The sequence below is a fragment of the Chrysemys picta genome, chromosome 9, assembly GCF_011386835.1.
Source record: "Chrysemys picta bellii isolate R12L10 chromosome 9, ASM1138683v2, whole genome shotgun sequence".
NCBI classification, from domain to species: Eukaryota; Metazoa; Chordata; order Testudines; family Emydidae; genus Chrysemys; species Chrysemys picta.
Genome location: NC_088799.1, coordinates 45,787,596 through 45,811,554, shown reverse-complemented (window position 1 = coordinate 45,811,554; position 23,959 = coordinate 45,787,596). Strand labels below are relative to the sequence as shown.

Here is a 23,959-nt window from a genome sequence, read left to right as displayed (position 1 = left end):
ATATCAAGGGTCCTTGTATAAGTGGGTCACACTCAAATCTTTAATAGGCATTCTGAAATCATGGTTGGTTTTATAGTTATTTTCTCACCGGTGGACTGAACAGGAATGGTTGTGAGTTTGATCAGTTTTTTTAATAGTCTCTGTGTTGGTCTTAGTTACATTTGAATGTGTTTGAGTCCCCCTTACATTAAGTTTATTGTTTCAGAATGGGTAACCTGTTAGCTTGTTTAACCTCTGAAATGCCCTGAAATAGATATCAACTTCTTGGGTAGCCCATCAGGTGGAAGGTTAATTCTCTTTATGTGCTGTACCAGGGAAATCCTGCTTGAAGAGTGTCATCGGTTGCTTATTTATTACAGGTCGTTGGGGTTCCTGTCGGTTCTTCTTTACAGTCAACAGTGAAACAAGCTGTGGCTATCAGTGGTGGTCAGATACTTGTGGCAAAATCCAGCTCTTCAGTAGCAAAAGCTGTTGGTCCAAAGCAGGTTGTAACCCAAGGAGTAGCAAAAGCCATTGTGAGTGGAGGTGGTGGAACAATTGTTGCCCAACCTGTGCAAACTTTAACGAAGGCTCAGGTGACTTCAGCAGGGGTTCAGAAAAGTGGATCTCAAGGTTCAGGTAAAGTAACTTTACAACTTGGATTACAAAATTCAGATTCTGATTCATTTTGGAACTCTGTCATGCTCCAGTATTACTCCAAACACAACTATATTTCAGAATGAGAGGGAACATCTAGTCAAAATAACATGCTAAGAGATCTGTAGTAAAAACTTATTAGAATTAGGCTAGTGTAGTAATAAATAACACTTTATATGTAAACTATCTTCAACAGAAGAGATACCTAGAGCTGTATAAAGTGCTGCAAGCACAGCATTCTCATTGTTATGCTCAGTGTTCATTGGTTAGCCACTATTTTGTTCCGACTTTATTTCAATTCCCCAGGTTTTATTATGAATCCCACTCTGAATTTTTAACTGAAAACTGAATTTTTAACATGGTTTTCTGTTTTTTATTCCATTTCTAGTGATGGCTACACTGCAGTTGCCAGCCACAAACCTGGCAAACTTGGCAAATTTACCACCTGGCACCAAACTGTACCTTACCACCAACAGCAAGAACCCTTCGGGAAAAGGAAAACTGCTTCTGATACCCCAAGGAGCCATACTGCGAGCCACAAACAATGCTAGTTAGTCTTGCAGGGAAATCTAATGAGTTAAATAATGTAATCATTTTGTAATTAATGTGTTAAGCATTTTGCCTTTTATTCTGGTACCTTGGGAGTTAGTGATAGGACAAGTTCCTTTGTTCACCCCCCCCCCCCCCCCCCCCAAAAAAAAAAAAGCAGTATGGTACTGTTCAGTGAGGGGACCCGTGAGAGCTCTTTCATATAAGTCATCCCCTGACCCCCAGATTTTTTTAAAGCAATAACTGCAAATAGTGATCAAATAAGAAAATTCCAGCCCGTCAGCATGCTTTTTTAACCCTTCATTGGTAATCTGGGAAAGGGAGTATACAGCACATTCCTGAAACCTGCAGCTGACGTTAAATTGAAAGCAGTTGTGAAAACTCCTGACAAATATTAGAAAGGGACTGAGAGAAACTGGAAACACGAGCAGAAAATAACAAAAAGAAGATTCATCTTGGAAAAGGGCAGGCTGTTCTGACTGAGGGGGAAATAATCTAAAACGCAAATGTTCATATAGGATCTGATCCAAAGTCCAGTGAAGTTGATGGAAAGACTCCCATTGAGTTGAGTGGGCTTTGGATCAGAGCCATAGTGAAAAAGCTGGGACACGGTACTGCAAAGAGTATTAGGTTGATGATTAAATAGATATTCGTTGGCAGTGTGTTGTGGCTGCTATAGAAAAGCCCAGTGCTCTATTAGGCTGCTTATGCAAAGATGTTGCGTAATGTATATGACTCTGGAACAGTTTTGCCTAGAATACTCCCTTCAGTTTTGAACACAAAATTAACAGAGAGAGAACAACTAGAGGGAATTGGCAACAGGCAACAAAAATGGCCAAGGAGCTCAAGGGACCAAATTATACAGAAAGCTCAAAGGGATGACACAGGAGTATCTTAGCTATGCAATGCCTAAGAGATCCTGGTGTCAGGGGAGAGGGGAGCTCACCTTGACAAGTTTATGAAGGGTATTGACTAGAGCTGGTCAAAACTTTCTAAATGGAAAATAGGGGTTTTGACTAAATGAAATTTTTTTGCCGAAAAGTGCCTGTTTTCCTTGATAGTTTTCAAAGTTTCATTGGGAAACCAAAAAAAAAAAATCAAAATTTTCCAGCGGGCGTTTGCCCATTTTCTGATCAGCTTTGGTATTGACACCATGAAGGCAGAGGAGGAGTTTGAGTGCAATACATGAGACTATAACCAGAAACAGTGGGATGAAGTGTTTTTAAAAAAAAAGATAAATGTCAGTGCTGAAATAGACCTTCCTAACTGAGGTGTTTTGGGCCGTGATGTATTGCTGGGAGCCCCATTGCTTGGGACTCTCAGAGCTAGGTTGGGTACAATCCTGCACTGACAGGGAAATGGACAGTATAACCTCATAGGCCTTAGGTAAAGCAAATGTCTGATTCTTTGGAAAAACAGTAACCAATTTGCCCACTTCGTTGCTAGATAAGAGACTGAAAATAAGACTGAGTTCACGCTGCTCTCAGTTTAGGCTTAGTAAGAGTATCCGAATGCAGCCTTAGATTATCGCTCTTTGCAAAGTAATCATTGGTGAGTGCTCTGTAACGACTCTGAAATTATATTCAAACACTGGTGAAGTGTATCTGATGTAAAAGCAAAATCAGTAGTATGCAGGGTCATTGGTAGGATTTCACATATTTATAATCTATAAGAGGCTTTTGAAAGAGCTATTAAATTGCTGGTTTGCATCTGCCTCTGACTGTAGAGATGGCAGAGCAATACAAAAAAGACCTTTGTGCGCCCACAAGCAGCCTCGATCCCTTTCAGTTTGTTCCCAGATCGTGCTGTGGTGGTAGAGCACAATACCACCCCCAGAATCATGTTGTGCATTGGAAAATCAGTGCATAGATGATGCTCACTTATGAAGCATATGGCAGCCTGCATTGCACAAGGCCTTCAGAGTTATATGCACACAGATATCTCAGCTGCTGTCTCTGTGTACCTGTTGAAGAGCTATCACAGAACCCACCCGTCTAAGGACAGATGTGCATAAAAGAGGAATGGGGTGTCGTTGGAGAGGAGCGAATTTCTGTGGTTTCACTGTTGAAATGGTGTGGCTGCTCAGCCTCTGATGCCGAACTCTGCAGAGTCATTGTTTTTATTTTTGTTACAGGTCTCCAGTCAGGCTCTTCTACAAGTGCAGGGGGAGGAGGAGGAGGAGCAGCAGCAGCAGCAGCCACTGCCCAAAGCACAAGTAGTGGCTTATCCCAGCATCTCACCTACACGTCCTACATCCTCAAACAGACACCACAGGTCAGAGTTGTACAGCATTTTAATTGATCCAGGGATGCCCAGACCTTGTGCTAGCATCGGTGGTTCTGTAATAGATGAGTTTCAAATTAAGGGGGAGCCAGACCCTTCTGGGGGGCACACCCACCTCTCTACCCTGCTGGACACTGTGTCTTCTCGTGTCTGTTGCAGCTGACAGTATGTTCTGTGCCACTCCCCCCCAGCGAGTTGTGTGGTGCAACTTGCTGCTCCCTGCGGGCTGCTGCATGATGCAGAGAACACTGTTATTGTAGCACAAGGGAGTAGGAGGAGGAGAGAGAACATGCACCAGTGAATGATTGCAGGGTGCAAGCATATTTCCCAAAAATGGGAGAGGAGGGGTAGAGACAACCTCCAAAACAGAGGTGGGGCAGGGGGTGTTGAGGGGGACACACCAGAAGAGCTAGAGGTCAGGGAGGCAGCCCCAAGGGGGAAGAGAGAGCACTAGGGGATAATAGAAGTTGTAGGCAGGGAGAGCAGTAGAGATGGGAAGATGGAGGAGGGAGATATTGGGGAGAAAAAGCAAGGGTGAGCCATGGGAAGCAAAGCTGGGGAGGGGAAGGGGGACAATGAAAAACGCTAACAGAGAGAATGGACAAACAAAACAGGTGAGAGATGGCAATTATGGAATTGTGGTATGCGAGGAAGGACTATGGGGGCCCCACAGGCTAGTCTGTTAGATTGGGGTCTCCAGCTGCTGTTGAGTCTAGAATGACTTCAACTCTGCTCTAGATGTGGCCTTTGAGGAATTAATTAGGCTTCAGAGCTGAAGGGAAAACTGACAGCCCATACCCCCCCCCCCCACATACACACCTTTTCTCTCTGCCCAGCTGTCTGAACATTCAGAATGTAAATTGTATTTGTCACAGTGAATAAACTGAAGTATGTAAGGCGTATTAAATTACAGTGGACGTGTCTGAGCAGATTGGAACCTCGCTTGTGACTTTTTCTTCTGGGGTTCTCACTTCCAGTGTGTCACATAATGTCGCTTTACAGTGAGATGAGAGCACTGCCTCTAGCAAGGACGTCCACTGTAATTAACTGCAAAACGCTTTTTAAAAAAAATAATCTTTGTGGTAGGAAGTGCTTTGAGCCCTGTGTACTCTCTCACTGCTGCGGAGAGCGAAGATTTCCTCTAAGACCCTTTGAGGTCAGCAAACAAGATCTATGCGCTTTCATATTTCTGTTAATTCCAAATGACAGTAACAAATCTGATTAGTGTGTGCAACCTGAAGGACAAGAAATCTTTGTTTAAAATAAAATCTCAGATCACAGAGAGCAGTTACAAATGTCACTGTCACGTTACTGGTGCAGAATTCAATTTTTTTCATACCATTTGATTTCCACTCAGAGAGCCTAACCTAGGTAATTTTTATTTTTGACCAGGGCACGTTTTTAGTTGGTCAGCCATCTCCGCAGCATTCTGGAAAGCAGTTGACACCAGCGTCAGTTGTTCAGGGCAGTGTAGGAGTTGGAGCATCTTCCACTCAAGGACAGCAGGCATTAAAAGTAATAACTGGACAGAAGACTGCTTTATTTGCCCAGGTAACTTTCAAATATCGTGTTGTTCAAACTATATGTATTGTCTCGTAATGGGGGGGAAATAATGTAACCACTTTTACAAAAAGTTCAGCCCTCCTTTGGATTTAGTTAGGCAAGCAACAGGTTTTGTATTTACTTCATATTTTCACTGCAACAGATTGGTTATAAAAAATATATATCTAACGAAGAAAAAACTCCAATCTTAGGCTTAGCCTTTCAAAATAAAACAAACAAAAACATGCTTGTACTGTATGTGAAATATTAGACCAGGTTTTCAGACAGTGACCCCTGCATATGCATAGTGCAAATAACTGGACACAACATTGCACCTTGTTTTATTTGGATCCACAGGTTGCGTCTTGCAAATGTCCCATGTCCCTGCATTGTAGACCTGCTCAGAAACTTCTTAGTAACTTAAATTGCAGGTGCAAATAAATTCAGGTTCTCTCTGAAAAGTAGGTCCTTTTAAGGTGTCTCACATCGGGGACCCAAAAATTGGGGGACCCATAATCACTGGGTCACTTCTGAAAAAGTAGACACTAATGTAGAAAATGAGCAGCTTATAACCAATTGTCTCAAAGTTAAGCTTAGTGATCTGGCTTCAAAAACCTCTTTTTTCCTCAGAAATATTCTGATTTTTTGCTGCTCTAGTACAAAAAGCAGATGTTTTAAAAATGACTTCATTGGAATGTTTTCCCTTAAACTGAACTCTCTTTCGAAGGCGGCTCCTGGTGGACAAACATCGCTGATGAAAATATCAGATGGTTCGTTGAAATCGGTGCCAACTTCCTCACAGCTCTCCAAACCCGGCACCACCGTGCTGAGAGTTTCAGGAGGGGTGATCACTGCGGCCACGACCCCAGCCATGTCCCTCCCTGCAAACGGAGTTTCACAGGTGAGAAGAAGCATTGCTAGTACATGGTCACAGGAACTATAAATCAAAGCAAAACATCCAGGAGAGGCATATGTACAAGAAATGTGCACAGGAAAGGGGTGAGCGTGATGCTTGGAGACACTTCTGCTCGAATTATCCTTGTCTGTGTGCTTGCGTGAGTAGAGTATGAATTTGGCATGGAGTATGCTATGCATGTGGACTCCTCCTAGTTGAGTTGCTCAGGACCTCTAACGGGAGGAGGAACAAACTTGGTGTTTTGTTGACGTGTGTTCACTGACGTATATGCCTAACCAACTTTGTGTTGTTACAAAGATGAAAAACTTTACATTCAGGTCTCTGCTGATGCAGGGGTCTATAACGATCTGTAATGTTTAGTTCCTAACAAATACAATCTTAAAGAAATGATTTTACTGTTTTTTCCCATCAGTAACCTTTTTATTCAATGTTATTAGCTCTCTTGTGTTTCTGACATCTGCTTGTGTCCTTCCCCAATTTTACGGTTGACAGGAAACTCAACTAATTTCTATTGGATTTTTTGCCATTTGGGCATATTTTGTCATTTTATCTGTGGACAGCAAAAGAGGAAGAAAACAGCACAAAGATGGACAGAAGTCATTGTAACTAATCCAGCTTCTGTTAAAACTTGCATTGCCTCTCCTTTGAGTGTTCCAGTGCTAATCATCATCTGTTCTCTATCATGGGGTTTTCTATAATACCCATCATTGTGGTATTTGAGCACCACACTGGTAAATTAGACCTGCATAGTGAGGTCCCCAAAAGACTGATATGGAGTGATTTGTTCTCTTCCTTTTGTAGGTTCTAGGGGTATATAAGTTAAATGCATCTATTTTTGAAATATAGAATAAATCCAGTCATGATGGAAAGGGTTTGTCAAAAAGAAGGATCTTGCAGCATGCCCTGAAAAAGGTCAGACTTTGGGTTACTCTCCTTTCAAATACACATACTGACTGTGGGTGAGAGGTGACAGGAAGTTGCAAAGTGCTTAAAGGTCTCTATACAACAGGGCAACAAAAAACCAGAAGCTGTTACTTAAGTATTGGTCATCTGAGATCCTTGACTCGCTATGAGCTTTTTGGTCTCTACTCTGTTGTGAACTGATCTCCTTAAGGGTGGAAGCCTGCAAGGTTTATGGTCCTGTGAATTTGCCAGCATTCAAAGTTTGACACTTCTGTTTGTCCCTAAGTAAAGTGATAACAATGCAGCCCTGTCAAGAGAGGCATCCCATAGTGGCACAGTGAGCCTGAAATAAGGCATTTAAATTCCGAAAGTGTTGGGAAAGAGATGGACGAACGTTTTTGGGGTTCCCTCTGGACTTTCTCAAGTATCTGTGGGTCCACTGCCAGTTATATTCTAATTTATGTAATTTAAACACTGCTGGTAAAAATTTCAAAAACACTTAAGTCCTATTTTCAAAAGTGAGTGAGGCATTTAGGAGCCTAGATCTCATTGAAAGTCTTTGGGACTTAGGTTTCTGACTGCCTGAGTCATTTTTGAAAATGAGACTTAGCCATCTAAATCACTTAGGTGCCTCTGAAAATTTTACTCTACCTCTTTTTTTATTCTTCTTTCAGTCCTGTTGAAATTGTAGTACTTGTGCTATGAAGGACACTTAAAGCTGTCCTAATATGTCCTGTCAGGAAAATAAACTTTAACCCCTCTATTGACTCGTCCCTTACACTCCCATTCCCATTGTGTACTACATGATGTTACAGCTGAGTGGGTGGACTCAACAGCAACATCAAATCTGAAGCAAAAATTGGCAGTGATAACTCTGGCCGGGGAAAGAATAGGGAGATATTTGGCAAGCTTAGTGAAAGAGACACAATCAATTGGCAATCAAGTCAGTTTAAAAAAAAAAAGTTTAGTAACTCCTCACCTGCCCCTGAGCCGAGTCCCTGCCATTTTATAGTTTAGTTGTGTGTGTGTGTGTGTGTGTGTGTGTTGAATCTCATTTTCCTATTTTTTAAAAGGATTTTTCTCTTGCTGTGTGAAAGATCCACGCAAACAAGTCAAACGAACTTCACAAAGGAGTGAAACTGGCATAGGCAAAGGGTTGTCAAATGCACAAAGAAAAAGCTCTGTTTTTCCTCTAATCTTTCAGTTGTAATGATCTTAGGCATCACTTTCCACCTTTGCTAGACTCACGTTCACAACACCACCCACAGTTTGTCTCCAAAAGGAAGAAGAGCCAGAGACTCTATGAAGTCCGCTAAGGACGTTGCTGTTGCCCGTCTATTTTACGCTGAAGCTGCTCAGATACTGTGGTGAATGGTGGCAGTACAAAACCCTAAGATCACAAAAGGAACAAATCACACTTCTGTCTGAATTTCTTTACCTACTATTAAGTTACCAGTGTCCCTTTTTAAATGAGTCACCTGACTGAACAATGTATTGTTGCTAAGATGTGGATAAAGCATTAACAAAACCATTATCTGTCAGTTGAGCCAGTGGAGGCAGCTATAAGATGAAACTGACAAAATGTTTTCCCTTTCTCTACTGATGGCTCTAGAGCAGTGGTTCTCAACCTTTCCAGGCTACTGTACCCCTTTTAGAAGGCTGATGTGTCTTGCATACTCCAAGTTTCACCTCACTTAAAAACTACTAGCTCACAAACTCAGAAATAAAATAACAAAAGTGTCACAGCACACTATTACTGGAAAATGGCTGACTTTCTTATTTTTACCATATGATTATCAAATAAATCACGACCCCCAGCTTGAGAAACACTAGTATAGCACATAGAGCAGTATAAAGTCATTGTCTGCATGAAATTCTAGTTTGCACTGACTTCGCTAGTGCCTTTCATGTAGCCTACTATAAAACTAGGCAAATACCTAGATGAGTTGAGGTACCCCTGGACGACCTCTGTGTACCTCCAGAGGTACGCATACCCCTGGTTGAGAACCACTGCTCTAGAGTTCTGAGCAGCTGTGAAATAGTCAAGATTCTTGTAAACGTCTTTGCTGTGCTAACTCATCTCAACAAGGAGGTAAACCTCCTGTGTGAATAGGGGACTTGGTTCCTGAGACCGTTTGAGAAGTTCCAGTAGCAGCACAGTAGTTCTTACGTGTATGGTCTGTTTCATTCCTGCTCAGAACTCCAGGGCAGTTGTGGGGAAACTGACCCGAAATGCACATGTTTTTGGAAATATTTTTAAGAGCTTTGCTTTGCATGACAGAGTTATGTAAAGACAGTAGAATTGTGGATAGGTATATATGCAGTTACTTTTATTTCTCTTAAATGCTCCTCTCTAGCAGTATGACAAATTATTTTAAATGCTCAGTAAAATAAAAAGGAATTTAACACTGCCACATCTCTCTCTTTAATATAGCAAGTGGATGGTGCAGGTTCCAGTTCATCTTCCACTGTGGGTCCTGTGGCAAAGACATCAGGACAGCAACATCAAATTTGTATAAACCAGGGGCAGTCTGGTTCATCAGTAGCTAATAAAACTGCTACTTCTACTGTTGTAAGTGTTGCTTCCTTGATGACTACACCAACCCCTGTTTCTGGCAAAGCTGCTGTATCAGGTAATAAACTTCCTTTCTGCCTTTTGTTACTGAAATTTCGACTTGGACTATAACTCCTTCAGATACCTTGTACAATAAACAGTAGAATTCAGAGCACTTGCATTTTTGAGCTCTTACCAGAAATTAACTGTAGATTTAGCAATTTCCCCTAGTTTCTAAAATCTGTCTTAGTAAAACAACTTTTTTATTAACAGAAAGAAGGTTGCAATAAGAACAATGAAAAGAACAACTTGAAATTCGACTTCTTAGGTCATTTGCATGTTGAATGTTTCTGGTTAGAGTAATGACTTTAGTTTTCCATTAGTGGTTAGTGAGGAATCTCTGTTTGGATGCCAAGTTTACTTTCTTTTTACAAAGATGCATCCCATTTGTCCAAATACACCTCTACCCCGCTATAACGCGACCCGATATAACACGGGTTCGCGTATAGCGTGGTAGCAGTGGGGCTCCGGCCCTGTCGCCGCTACCCCGGGGCTGCAGTAGCGGGGCTCACCGGCAATTTAAAGGGCCTGGGCTCTCCACAGCGGCCGGAGCACGGAGCTCTTTAAATCACTGCCGGAGCCCTGCCGCCCCTACCCTGATATAACAGGGTTTCAGCTATAACACGGTAGGGATTTTTGGCTCCCCACGACCGCGTTATATCAGGGTAGAGGTGTACATGCTTGTATCAAAAGGGAAAACACTGAAGAGATTTGAACACTGATACTGCAGACATAGGACAGTTTGTATCCAAACCATCAGTTCGCTACCTACAGCTTGTATTTCCTTGGTTTAGTAATTCAGTTAGTCCTAAATGCAAAACATTTCACGAAACAATGTTTTTCTTACGCATCCCAGCACATTTAAGGTAGTTTCATTTTATTTTTTTAAAATTTAAACTGACAGTTTTGTGCATTCTTAGTTGAACTCCAATTACCATCTAAATGCAGCTTGACACAAATCCTAATTAAAAAGAAAACTGTCATCTAGTAAATAAGGGAGGAGTCATTCACCATTTTCTGACATTAAAAAATAATGTAAAAATTAAGAATTGGAATAAATGTATTCTAAGCTAGATAATTGCTTAAATAAACATGTGTAGATATAGTGTATTCTCCTGGTTAGCAGACAGAAATAGCAACTTTTTAGTGTAAAAGCTATACTTAGTTACAAATCAACATGTTTTAATGATTATACCAACCAATGAGAATGGACTTCTCTTTAGGAAAATTCAAATGAAAAACAAGATTAAAATTAATTATTTAAATCAAGGTTTCCTGCTTTCTTACTTAAATCATGATTAAAATGATAATTTAAATCAATCCCCCTTGTTCCTATTAGCTTTGCTTCTCAAGGCAGTTAGTATTTATTGTTAAAGGGCTTGGGGAGACCCAGGTTCAGGTCCATTCACCACAAACTTCCTGCGTGACCCTGGGCAGGTCACGTAGTCTCTCTGTGTCTTAGTTCCCCATCTGTATAATAGCACGGCCCTGCGCACAGGGATGTTTTGAGGAAGACTGTGATGTGCTCAGATCTACTGTAATAGGAGCTATAAAGGTAGAATTTAGTTTACTTCATTTACAGGTTACATTTATCAGATCCCTAAGGATAAATTCAGGAAACATGCAAGTCAAGACTTTTGTCTTATTCTGACAAGAGTCCTTTGTTTTGAGTATCTGGCGATGTTCTTTTAAAACTCTTTAAGTATTAACACAACACCTCAGTCTCTGTTTAAGATTACTGTATTATTTATAAATCTTACCTCACAAATATCAAAGCCCTCTGCAATATAGTTATATAATGTGTCTGAGTGTGTTAGCAGCCATCCAACTCAACAAAAAACTTGTTCGACAATTCAGTGTGAGCATGGGCTTGCTAAGAGAATAGCAAAGCTTAGCTTATACCAACTTATTTCATGCAGAAAGTGAGAGAAATAGTAGGGGATAGACGGAACTAAGCATTGTATAATGTGTCTCTTTCCCCCTTCTTTTAGGATTGTTAAAGATCCACTCAAACCAGTCTAGTCCCCAGCAGGCTGTGCTGACGGTACCTAGCCAGATCAAACAGCTCAGCGTAAATACAGCACCTGGAGGTGTTCAGACTATACTGATGCCTGTGAACAAGGGTAAATGCAGCGGCATTAGATGGTGTTTGACATAGCAAAGAGCTCGGCCATTCTTGCCATACAACAATACAAGGTTTACAAATACCCATGAAGAAAGCGTGTAGTGGGTTTCAGTTGTTCCCAAGCTTTCATGTTGCACATACAATATAACTTGCTATCAAGGTTTAATAAAACTATCCATCTAAAAAAAGGGTGAAGCACTAGCTTGGAAGAGTATCTAGAAGTATGCAACAAATCATTTAAATTTTTTTCCTGTTGTCCTTCAGTGATACAGTCGCTGTCTACGAGCAAAGTGTCTGCTGCGACTGTAGTAACTGCAGCCAGTACGGTTGTACCCATCCCCTCCACAGCATCTGTCACTAAAGGTAAAAAAATGAATTTGTCACTTGTCAGTAGGACTCTCAAAGAAACTGATTGTGCATGAATGAACATGGCTGCCGTATGGAAGTGTTCTGGCCCCGTTAATAGATCCCATTGTGTTTGATTCAGATTTCCACTGTGTCCATCAATTAAGTTGTAACAGGAGTAGAATCTAGGGGTTGGAAAAGTGAACAAAGACACTATGGCCACAGCATAGTCCATGGGACAGACATGTACAGAAGAGCATAAAAAAAACTGAAGAGGATACTTTGAAAGGTTCCCATAGGTAGTAAAACTTGCATGGTGCCAACCCACCACTGTGGAAACGTATGCGATGCTACACTATTCATAGCAGTGTGTGTTAATCAAAGCATGAGCACTGCCCTAAGAATGGTAATTCAGTGGTGGAATCATTGGGCAGTGCTTCGCAGCAGCACTAAATGTCAATGGCTGTGCCATCCCAGGCCTTGCAATTGACAGAAAGCCAAGGAACACTTGCAAGCAGTTCAGTTGAAATTGGATCATCCTCCACAAAACCCACAAGCACCTGATGCTCCAGACATGAATATTTCTTACAAGAAGACAACTAATTGTTTTTGGGTATGGAGTGAAGCTGTATTTCAGTGGCTCTCCCCCCACTGAATGAAGGATGAATTGCCAACAGGGCAGGGTTGGCTTGTGCTGAAAGCGTAGAATACACACTCAAGGTGGGGTTGCATTGCCAGATGTGTGGGGAGAGCTCATCCACACACACAGGTTGACATTATTCCCTGTTCAGTACCGGTCTTTGGAATGTGGATGTGGGTATTCCAGGCTGTTTTAATCATTCTTTCCCACCTCCCTCCTGCTCCCAAATAAAGTCGGTCTGATCAAATGCATAGCTCTAGTTTTACTGCACTCTGCTGCGTTTTATCAGTTTGCCCAGCTGACTATCAACAACTCTGTCATTTTAAAAATTTGTTCTGTGTTTCTCTGAAGTTAAGATGGAGCCTGATTCAGCGGGACAGAACTGCAACTCTCTGGTCTCCCAAGATGGTCAAGCAGCAGTAAAAACAGAAGAGAGCTCAGAACTTGGAAATTACGTTATCAAGTAATTGTTCTTTCCTGTCTAAAGAGCTGTATAGTTTAGTTTTGGGGCAGGTCGTAGGACACTACACAACAGTATCAGAATGCTGGCTGAGGAATCGAGTGATTAAAATCTGACCGCCACTGATACATTCTGTAGCCTACTATAATCTAGGTAGTCTGTTGGTTGACATTCATTTTCAGACTTCAGTTACATCCATATCTGCAGGATGTAGTATTAAAATACTGATTTTGTGAATGGGCTTGTACTTGGAACAGCTGAAAATGAAGCTGTTTAATGGTGCTTAATCATTTTTGGGATTTGCTAAAAATTTGAATCTTATATCATCTATTCACTCATAATTCCCACTGCAATTGCGTGTTCTGATCAATGCCAGGCTATGGTCCTTGGAATACAGCTGAAAATAATTGGGGAAGGAATAATTTGATCCTCCCTCAACTTCTTTTTCTTTCGTAAACTGTGTGCATGTGTGTTACCTCTCTGTATGTTTATCTGGTTGTGAATGTTATTACTCGCATATCGCTGTAATTGTCAAGAGATTTTTCCACATTCTAACTTGGGAGTGGGCCTGGGGACCTGGGACCTGATTCCTTGTGTCTTAACAGCATTTACACTTCTGACATTGTGGAAGAATCTGGGGACTTCTTTGTGATGCCATCACGAGTGCTTTTTGGAAGTTCTTCACCAAGAGCTTTACCAGCAAAATAACTTTCTGTAGAAATCCCTGAATGTAGGAGATCTCCCCTCTGCTCACAATCCTGTCAATAACTTACATTTCCCTGTTACCATTTTTTAAAATGTCGTAGTACACTCTTACTCTGGTGGAGACTTCCACAGGGATGCCTATATGTAAGTCAATCAGAAGCCAATATGCTCTTTGAATTTCACCAGTTGGTCTTAAATAACTTCAAGGAAATACTAGGGAAAGGTCTTTTTAATTTTACTGGTTAAGTTTGTACCTAAACTTGTAAATGCTCTGCTGCCAATCAGTTGTCACATCCTAGTGTTTATCAAATATGCTATCATGTGCCTGATGTTCCCTTGGCTTTCATTGTAATAAAGCAGTGTAGGAGAGCGATACGAAGACCAGCAGCATCAAAGAGTTTTATAAAGTATAAATCTTGCAATACTGTTAGCACATTCCTGCTGTGAGAACTTAAAGAAATAGCATCTTGCTATCAGACATATTTGAAGCAGTGGTGTCATGCACCTCCTGTATTGTTAGTAGACATTGCTTAGGCATTACTGCAAGGCCTGTTCCTGAGATTCCATCCCGGCAGGATGCAAACCAAAAAGACATAACGACCTCTTTGAGTCCTGATCCTGGTGGGTGGAACTTTATGCCCACATTGAGACCCCATTCGTTGATTTCAGTGGGACTTTTTTAAAATTGAGAACGATGTTAGAATCCTGTATATCTGATTTATCTCTTCTAAAAAGTAATTACTCTTCACTGTGATCTTTATCTTTGCAGCATAGAACATTTGGAGAATGTCCAGCAACTTTTAACAGCGATAGTGAAGAAAGTTCCATTAATTGCTGAGAAAAGTAAGATCTGTATGAAAACAATCAGTTTGTTGTTCTGATAGCACCAAAGATGTGCATGGCACTTTGCAGCTGGAAAAATTACACAAAACAGAATGAAGTGAAACCGCTGCCCCAGAAAGTTTCCTTTCGGGTTTTGTTGGTTGCAAAATACTTAGGAATCTAAATCAGCCAAGTCCTGCCAACAAAACCGGCTGCTGTTGGCAGTTACTGAGGGTTAGTCTACACTACAGCTGTAAGTCGACCTAAGTTATGCTATTCCAGTTACGTAAATTACGTGACTGAAGTCAACATAACTTAGGTTGACTTACTGCAGTGTCAACACCGTGTTGTGTCGATGGGAGATGCTCTCTTGCTGACTTCCCTTACGCTTCTCGGGGAGTTGGAGTACAGGAGTCAATGGGAGAGCGCTCTGTCATCAATTTAGTGGGACTTCACCTGCCCCACTAAATTGACACCACTGCATCGATCGCAGCACTGCGGATCAAGCCGTAAGTATAGACAAGCCCTAACATTCGTTGTCTTGCCTGTATGAGAGAGAGAGGGTAGTTCACACTAGAATATTGGTACTTATCTAACCAATGATGGCAGCTTTTAGGCAACCATCCGTCCGTTTCATCTGTCATTGATCAGGAAAAGGTCCTTTTTAATTGCACACCCACACACCACCCATATATGTGGTTGGGAAACCTACTACTACTGATGTTTCCCTAGTAACGAATGTACTTCAGTGAGGAGAAGCTGCTGGAGGCTGGTTAGGACAGACTGAATAAAATCAGTAACATGAGCAAAATGGAGGTAGTGGGTTGTGCTGTAAAGCTTTCAGTGCTTCTTATTGTAGGAGTCCTATATAACACTCACGGACCTGCTGATTGGGAGTTAATACCCTCCTCCTAAATTTGTGCCAGTGAAAACTTCTTGAGATGTCCTTTGCTTTATTGTTTAATTTTCTATTTCATGTTTATATTTCTAATTGTTAGCCAAATAAGTGTTTTCAGAAGGAAATTACCGGTACTTCTGACAATAGCAAAGCACTACTGAACTTCTTCGGTCATGTTTTGTCTTTTGGGAGTTTAAAACATGGTGGTTAGGCTGACATGTGATACCTTGACAAAGAGAGAGAGTGATTGTACAAATAAGAACGTATGATCTGTGCACAGGGAATGCACCCACTCTTTGAGGAGAAGAGAATTCTTTGTGGTGTGGGGACTGCACACACAGAGCCCATTTTTCCCATTCTCCCCACCAAGCACAATGTATCCAACGAAAACCTATTTGGGGTTTTCAGAAATTACCAGCAGCAAAGTAGATTAGATTTCATAGTTATTAAAATTTAACTCCAGTTTTTTGGCTGTGTGCTCTTTAGGTGAAGATGTCAGTTCTTTCCGTGCCAGTTCGGTGGAACAGTATTACAGCTGGAATATTGGAAAACGAAGGGCAGCTGAGGTAATCCGCTCTTTACATGTTTGATAAGCACTGGTCATTAAAACTGGGGAAACTTCTGCATGGTGAAACCTGGAGCCACTCCAAAGTTCTTAGCTATGACAAAAAACACTCTGATATATTGGAAATGGAGGCATGTTTCACAGTAATATGCACTGGCTTCTTTCCATGTAGTACCCCAATTTACTGTTGCAGAATAAATTAAATTTAAATAACCTTAACGTTCAATTTTCAGTTGCTTCAACTTAAAATCTTTTTGGAATATTTTTAAATTGCTGGGCTGTACAATATAATGCAGTGTTTGCATAGCCTCCTCCTTATACATTGTCTCTATATGCCACACAATGATGGCATAATATTGTCTCTAATTTCCCCCAATATATTTTCACTATATTCTCTATCCCCGCATTTGCCTTTCTATTGTAATTGCTCTGTGTCGCGTTCGGTCTTTGTGGAAGGACTGAGTGAGATCTGGCCTTAGGCAGAGCCGTTATTGAACTAGATTCTTAATTCATTTTGGAGAAATATTTTGTATAATTGTTTTGGGGCTATTTTTATGGTGTTGCAGTTGCATTTTCCTATTGTTTACATAATTTTCTTCCCTTGTTGCTATGTGAAGGAAATGATGAGGCTGACTAGATGCAGTTCGGTTCTGGTGCACAAAATTAAACAAGCTGCAAAACAGTAGATACATATTTCCCTCTAATGGCTTTCAGTTACTGTGATCATAGGTGTTGCTTATAACAATAGAAGGCTGAAGTTCAGACAAAAGTGTGATTATGTTGACTATGTGCCTAACTTATCCTCTGTGAAGTAGGGATCTTTCAGTTTGACACAGATGGTGGGAACAGAAGCAGAGTTTAAATTACCTGTTCAAGGCTACAGAATGACTCAGAATCAGGACCACCAATCCATGCTCATTCTTCTAGGTCATGCTGCTTTCTGAGGAAGTACCTGGTGTATTTGCAGTATCCATGTTCTTTGGACCCTACATTACTGTACTTGGCCGTGTTCTGGTCTCCTAGAACTCAAACATAAAACACCTCGGCTAAACAAAGCTCTCACTTTGATTTCCCACAGTGGCAACGAGCAATGACTGTGAGAAAAATCCTACAAGAAATCATAGAGAAGCATCCCAGATTTCACAGCATCAGCCCCCTGAAAACCAAGCATGTGGTGCATTGGTGTCGATGCCATGGCTACACTCCGCCTGACCCTGAAGCCCTAAGGAATGAGGAAGATTCAATAGAAGATGTCCTGACTCAAATAGACAGCGAGCCAGGTGAGCATTTAAGGGAGGCCAGCTCCAGTGCCCTTTACCCCCACAAGACGTTGCCTGTTAAACAACCCCCATCTCTCTCCCCCTTTATTTTCCAGTACATTCTTGAAGCTATTTTCACTCTGTTGGAATTGCAGAAATTAGAGATCAGAAAGGCCTAATAATACATCTGCCCCTTCCTCCTACCAACCAAATTGTTCCTTACTGTTTGTTTTCAATGCTTTGTGCAGCCCTGATTGTTGACATTACAATAGCATGGAGAGGCCCCAACCAATGCCAGGGTTCCATTGGACTAGACCCTGTATCAGCACAGTCCCTGCCCCCAAGGAGTTTACAGTCTAAGACGAAGTGGGGGAATGCTGGGGCTTCCATCGCTGCATCGTGGATAGTATTCCACAACTGAACACATTTCACGGTCAGGAATCTTCTCCATACAACTGAGCAAAATTTTCCCTTTCTGAATTTCATACCACTCTTTCCCGTGCTGCTCCTTTGTATCACTTTCAAATAATCCCTCTCCTAAAGCTGGATTCCTCCCCATTCTGATCTTACAATGATTTTATTGATCTGTGAAAAGACTGATCCTGGGTTGTGCCCCTGGCAGTGCATTGTGCTGGATCGGGTATGCCTGGCTAAGTGCAGCTGAGACCCCTGGCCTCCGGCATGATCAGGCACGTTACAGAAGTGATGTGCTTGTGGAATAAAGGGAGTAGAGACTGAAGGGTCTTCAGATTGATCTTTGCTTTCCGATCACTTCCTGTTGGCCAGCATGATTCTGGGGCAGTAGTCTGAGGACGTTAGACCTTACTGGTTCTGCCGTCCAGAATGGAGCATGCTTTTCCAACATGGAGTGAGTGAGACACAGTTAAAGTGATCCAGGAAAGAAGAAGCTGTCCAAAAATCAGTGAAACAATAGTCAATTATTTGAAATTAAGAGCAAGGACGCAGCCAATGGTGGCAAGACAAATAGTGAAATTGAGTGTTAATAAATCTTTATACTCTTCTCCCTCAGCAGACTGCAAGTGCCGCATATCAGAGCCAGCTCTCTTGGTTTAAAGAAACTCCATGGAGGGTTTCAATTTGCCTAATTAGACTCTGTTCCTTTGAAAGGAGATTTGTTCAGAGCATGGGAGGCTGTTCTGCTGCTGGAAAATAAACCAAGGGTGAGAGTATGAAACTGGCCCAACTCAGGAGAGGCCTCAGGGAGAGGCACTGCTTACACCTACACAGAAATGAGCCTTCCACCTCTGCCACCAGGCTGTCCATAACCACAGGACGGCTCCGTAGTGGGACTTTGCTTGGATTTTACACCACAAATGCCACTTGTGAAGATAAAATACCAGCTGTCATGGGCACAGGGGTAAGTGCACATCTGTCCTTTTCATGGACTCTGAGCACAGCCCCTTCAGTGTCAGGCCTCAGGCCTTTACCTCTCTAGCATGGAATTCTGCAGTTCTCCCACTCTCAGTCCCGGGCCCTGGGGTACAGGCCCTGTCCATCAGCTGTGCTTGTCTGGCAGGTCCAGCTGGGATCAGACACCATGGTTCTTCCCTTTGGGAGTCTGTGTCTAGTGGTATACAGTGACCAAAACAGCCTGCTCAAAACCAGCATATTGTTTATTTTAACAGTAGGACAAAGCATTAGAAAGAGGGTGTTCAGAGTCCACACGTGTCTATCTTACCTCACAGCTTACCATCCCCTGATGGTAGCTTGGGTAGTCCTAACTTCTTCAGACACTCCCACAGAGCCTGCGTGTCAGTCTGATCCCCGGAACGACTCCCCAGCAGCTGCCTCTTCTCTTGAGTGAGTCCCTTTTAATCCAGCCACAGTTCCTTTGCGCTTGTCAGCTCCCAGGCTTAGGTCGTGCTTATCAAAACCAGTTTGGTAGGATCAGCAGGAGGTCGAGACAGACTTCTCAGAATAGGGGTAGTCAATTGGCGAACCGCGGGCCAAATCTGGACCGACAGATGCTTTTGAATGCACCTCAAAATCTTTTTATTTCCTTGCTCTTACTTTTATTATTATTGTGGTGTGAAAAGTATTTCTGTAGAGTCTGGACCTTGACAATACCTTGACTAAGGAATCTGGATCTTGACAAAAAATAATTGACTATGCCTGCCTTGGAGACTGGCTCTGTCATTGTTCCTGTAACAAACAATCCTCAAGCCTTTGCCGGGGCGGGAAGAGGGTGTATCTTGAGCAAGTCTTCTTCCCATCCTGCTTGTTTTTCCTTACAGCCTGCTGTTCAGGTAAACCAACATACTCGTACAGTAAACATCCCAATAACCAGGTCAGCATACAGTATTCATCATTTATTACAGAACATCTCTCCATGGCCGTCACAGAATTTAACCACCACTGCCTATCTTGGTCACTTAAATGCTTGCACTGTGACTCCTGTCTTCACTCATCAGTAAGGCTGCGTGTCTGTCACAGATTCCGTGACCTCTGTGACTTCTGCAGCGACCGGTGCGGCTGGCTTCGGAGCTGCTTGAGCTGATCAGGCAGCCCTGGGGCCAGCCACTGCTGGGGCAGTTTGGGTGTAGGAGGGGGCTCAGGGCTGAGGTAGCGGGTTGGGCTACGGGGTGGCATCTACCTCAGGGAGGAAGGGGCTCCCTGGAAGCAGTCAGCATGTCCCTGCAGCTCTTAGGCGGAGGGGCCAGGGGGCACTGCACGCTGTCCCACCCACAGGCACCACCCCCGCAGTTCTCATTGGCTGCAGTTCCCATTGGCTTCAGTTCCTGGCCAATGTGAGCTGCAGGGGCAGTGCGCGGCGCCCCCGAGCCTTCCCTCTCCCTAGGAGCTGCTGGACACGCAGAGCTGGGTAGGGAGTCTGCCAACCCTCCCCGCCCAGCACCAGTGGGGGTCCTGGACCACCAACCCCAGCACCTGCGCTGCCCCTGCCAAAGTACCTGCGGCCCCCCAGCCCAAGTTTTAGTTAGGAGTATGTAGTACAAGTCATGGACAGGTCACAGGCCGTGAATTTTTGTTTACTGCTCGTGACCTGTCCGTGACTTTTACTGACTGTGACTAAAACGTAGCCTTATTCATCAGTAACGTTCATGGAGCTAATAAAAGAGCAAGGTTGTACTGTTCTGTTCCTCACTCTGAAGCAGGTCACAGTTGAGCCAGCTTTGGCATCTACAACTTGATGTTTTGTAAAATTTGTGCTCATGGAAAGAAACGTGTTGTGCTTGAGCTGGAAAATAGGGTTTTTCTTACCACAATCCTATGATGGGGCTTTTTTTGGTCAGTTCCACATGTAGTTATGAATTGAGTTCGGTTTGGACATCCAATTGCTTTCAAAAAATGTGTATATTCTGCAGTTAACAAAATGACAAGTTTGTGATGCTTCTGAGGGTTTATTGGAAGTGTCAGGCTTTTAAGAGGTAGAAGGGCAGTGGGATTAAAGAATGGAATGAAGATATGGATTTTACCAAAGAGAGAGAGGCAGCTGTGGAACAGTGCGTGACATCCAATCTCTCCAGACAAAAATCAAACCAGTAGTGAACTGTGAGCAATGTCGAGTAGGGCTGGAAAGCGTCTGATAAACAGAAAAGGAAAGGTCAAAAATTCATGCAACCTTTTCAGTTACTAATGACTGGCTGTGAGGGGGAATAATACATGTAGGAAGGGGACTGGATAGTTCAGAGGAATGATAACGAGAGGGTGCAAAAATGACTGTCCTCTTTGGCAGGGCTGTGGCTAGATTCTCATACAGAGAAAATAGAGCTATGCACATTTACACCAATTGAGAATCTGCCCCTCTGTTTACCTTTATTTAATTAGATCATTACATTTAGCAACATGATTAGTATTCAGAGCTGTGTGGCATTTCCATTTCTCAAAGCGGTGAGGGGAGTATCCACTAGTTTATCAGACTTTTCTACAAAAGAACTGCTGGAAGACTTCTAGTAAATCCACATTAGTCGGGTAATATTTAAAGTGCAGCCTCTTTAAGTGGCATGATTAGCAGGAACTGGTGAGTGAAAACACTTTGTACTGTAAACTTGCACTTGATGTCATTAAAGAGAAAGATCTTGGGTAATATTTGTTCTTTCTTCAGCCTTGTGTTCTTAAGTGTTGAGTACCAATGTGTGCCCTTTAATTACCTGAATTTCTCACTAGACCTTGGGCGTGTATCCATTTTTAAGTGCTCTTCTCTTCATGTCTTAAGTAAGGGTACGTCTACACTTACCGGAGGGTCCGGCGGCAGGCAGTCGATGTTCTGAGATCGATTTATTGCGTCTGGTTTAGACGCGATAAATCGATCCCGGATCGATCCCGGAAGTGCTCGCCGTCGACGCCGGTACTCCAGCTCGGCGAGAGGAGTACACGGCATCGACGAGGGAGCCTCCGCGCCGCGTCTGGACCCGCGGTAAGTTCGGACTAAGGTACTTCGAATTCAGCTACGTTATTAACGTAGCTGAATTTGCGTACCTTAGTCCGAAGTGGGGGGTTAGTGGGGACCAGGCCTAAGACTGAACGCTTCTCTTTTAGAATGCCCATCTTCTTACACCAGTGGTGAAGAACTCTGCCGAAAACTAGAGGAGCTGCAGCAGTTTCTGAAACAAGAACCAGAGAATGATGAGGAAGTGGATATCCTCAGCTTTACTGAGCCACTGAAAATAAACATTAAAAAGGAACAGGAAGAGAAACAAGAGGAGATGAAATTCTACTTGGCTTCCCTGCCTGCATCAGAGTTTGTGAGGGACATGGCACAGAAGGTAGTGAAACATGATTCACAAAACTTATGAACTGCTACTGAGCTAGTAATTACCTTCTATTTATAATAGTGTATTTTGTCCAGATGGATCCTGTGGTGCTTAGTTGATGAAGAGCAAGCAATGTATTTCTTCATAGTAGCATATTGGGGAGAAAGGGGAGATCCTCTGTGTAGCAGTGGGGGAGAAGAGAGAGCTTTTCTCCTTCCAGTCCTATCCACCAGAGGGGGAAGAGTGTAAAACTTTTCCTTCTTGCCAGTATCTGAGCAGAACTCCATATGCATACCACATGCAAGTCATGGCCAGCACAAAAGGCAGGATGGTAGAGGCTGAAACAAAACTATTTAATACAGATTCAGTCTTCACAACCAGGAGGGGGCAGAACATGAAACTAGTCAAGTAAACATAGGTACAAATTTAACAAATGGCAGGGGGGCTTTCGCTCCCCAAAGTGCCCCCAAATCAAAATTGATTTAACTTTTTCTGTGTTTTAGATATGTCCTCACAGCCATTTGTATGATTGGATTTCACCTGCCCTGGATATTCTTTCAAATCTAAGCCCTGAAATTATATTGTACTAAAACTTTACAGTGCTTGTTTTTTCATTGTAACTGGTTATTCCTGAAGCACATTGTTCACTGTCACCTCATCCATAACAACGCATTATCTGTTGTTGGTTATTTTATTTGATGTAGTAATCGGTCAGATTAAAAATTCATTCTCTCTCTCTCATATTTTATAGATAGGGATTTCTTTTCAGCCTGTTGAGCTGCACAAGAACGTTTATGCATCAGTAATAGAAGATATGGTTTTAAAGGTAAGCTATTATCTGACAGCGATTACATTTCTGTAATTGTATTAGACCCAGTAATACAGAATAATGATCAGTTCAGAAGACTTCCACAGAATCAAGTGTTGTGTGTGTTTAAAACCTCCTAACTACGGTCTGCTGGGCTGGAGACAGTACTATGATCTAGAAACACCTAAGCTCTAATCCTCTATTTATTCTGACACTGAATCGCTCTGTAACCTTGAACATGTCACTTTGAGTTTCCCAACCTGTAAAAAAAAAAAAAAAAAAAAAAAAAGATACCTACCTACCCACCCTGTAGAGATGTTGAGGATTAATTAGTGTGTAAAAAGGGCTAAATATTTTTCCCTCAAGTATTGCTGTCCCTTTTTTGGCTGCGATGTTAGGCCATCTGAATGTTAGGCTGCTGGATACCTGAAATGAGTGTTAGCTCTTCATACAAGAGTGTGATACCAGTATCTGTCCATTTGCAACTTCGGATAAAGCAAAGAATATACTATTGATCACCAATGCCCTTTAACAACTTGAAACTGGGGAGTCCTAGTGGTATATTTAGGGCTCATACAAATTACTTTTAGCAGGGCTTTGCTGGTCGTAGGACAACAGAATCTTTTTCAGGTTGTTGGTAGAGTTTATAGTCTATTTGCTGATCAATTTTATAAAAGCTAACTGATTCTGGAGTTTAAAAAAAAAAAAAAACTTTTGACTGAGCTGCTGCTTATTTATGAAATTGAAGTCAGATAAAAATAAAATCCAATGCTTAGTCTTTTCACATGTCATCCCCTAACACTGCCTTTGTCTTAGGCCACTGAACAACTTGTGAATGATATCCTAAGGCAAGCACTGGCTGTTGGGTACCAGACAGCTCCTCACAACAGGTACAATGACTGACCTCCCTTTTATCATTTATGTCATTTACACAAAAGTTTTACCTGCTTTAAGAAATTGTTAAAACTTCACAAGGTTCAAACTGTGTGAGCAATGAACCCTCAATGTATAAAATCACAGAAATGTAGGACTGGAAGGGATCTTGAGAAGTAGAGTCCAGCCCCCTGTGCTGAGGCAGGACCATGTAAGCCTAGACCATCCCTGACAGGTGTTTGTCCAACTTGTTCTTAATGATCTCCAATGATGGGGATTCCAC

General features: G+C 42.3%; 1 protein-coding gene across 9 annotated transcripts in view; it reads left to right on the top strand.

Annotated features, from left to right (window-relative positions):
• YEATS2 (YEATS domain containing 2) overlaps positions 1-23,959 on the top strand; it is a 73,797-nt gene that overhangs the window by 41,723 nt on the left and 8,115 nt on the right. For 7 of the 9 annotated variants that reach the window (XM_042853545.2, XM_005282471.4, XM_042853543.2 and 4 more), the window contains 15 exons: positions 360-618; positions 1,025-1,186; positions 3,320-3,459; positions 4,861-5,019; positions 5,738-5,911; positions 9,264-9,462; positions 11,435-11,566; positions 11,833-11,931; positions 12,905-13,016; positions 14,488-14,561; positions 15,925-16,004; positions 17,082-17,283; positions 21,781-22,007; positions 22,747-22,821; positions 23,620-23,693. In XM_042853545.2, coding sequence (XP_042709479.2) covers positions 360-618; positions 1,025-1,186; positions 3,320-3,459; positions 4,861-5,019; positions 5,738-5,911; positions 9,264-9,462; positions 11,435-11,566; positions 11,833-11,931; positions 12,905-13,016; positions 14,488-14,561; positions 15,925-16,004; positions 17,082-17,283; positions 21,781-22,007; positions 22,747-22,821; positions 23,620-23,693 — 2,168 coding nt within the window. Of the gene's footprint in view, positions 1-359; positions 619-1,024; positions 1,187-3,319; positions 3,460-4,860; positions 5,020-5,737; positions 5,912-9,263; positions 9,463-9,656; positions 9,712-11,434; positions 11,567-11,832; positions 11,932-12,904; positions 13,017-14,487; positions 14,562-15,924; positions 16,005-17,081; positions 17,284-21,780; positions 22,008-22,746; positions 22,822-23,619; positions 23,694-23,959 lie in introns of those variants that run through there. The other 2 variants (XR_006175212.2, XR_010590126.1) reach the window with 2 other exon arrangements.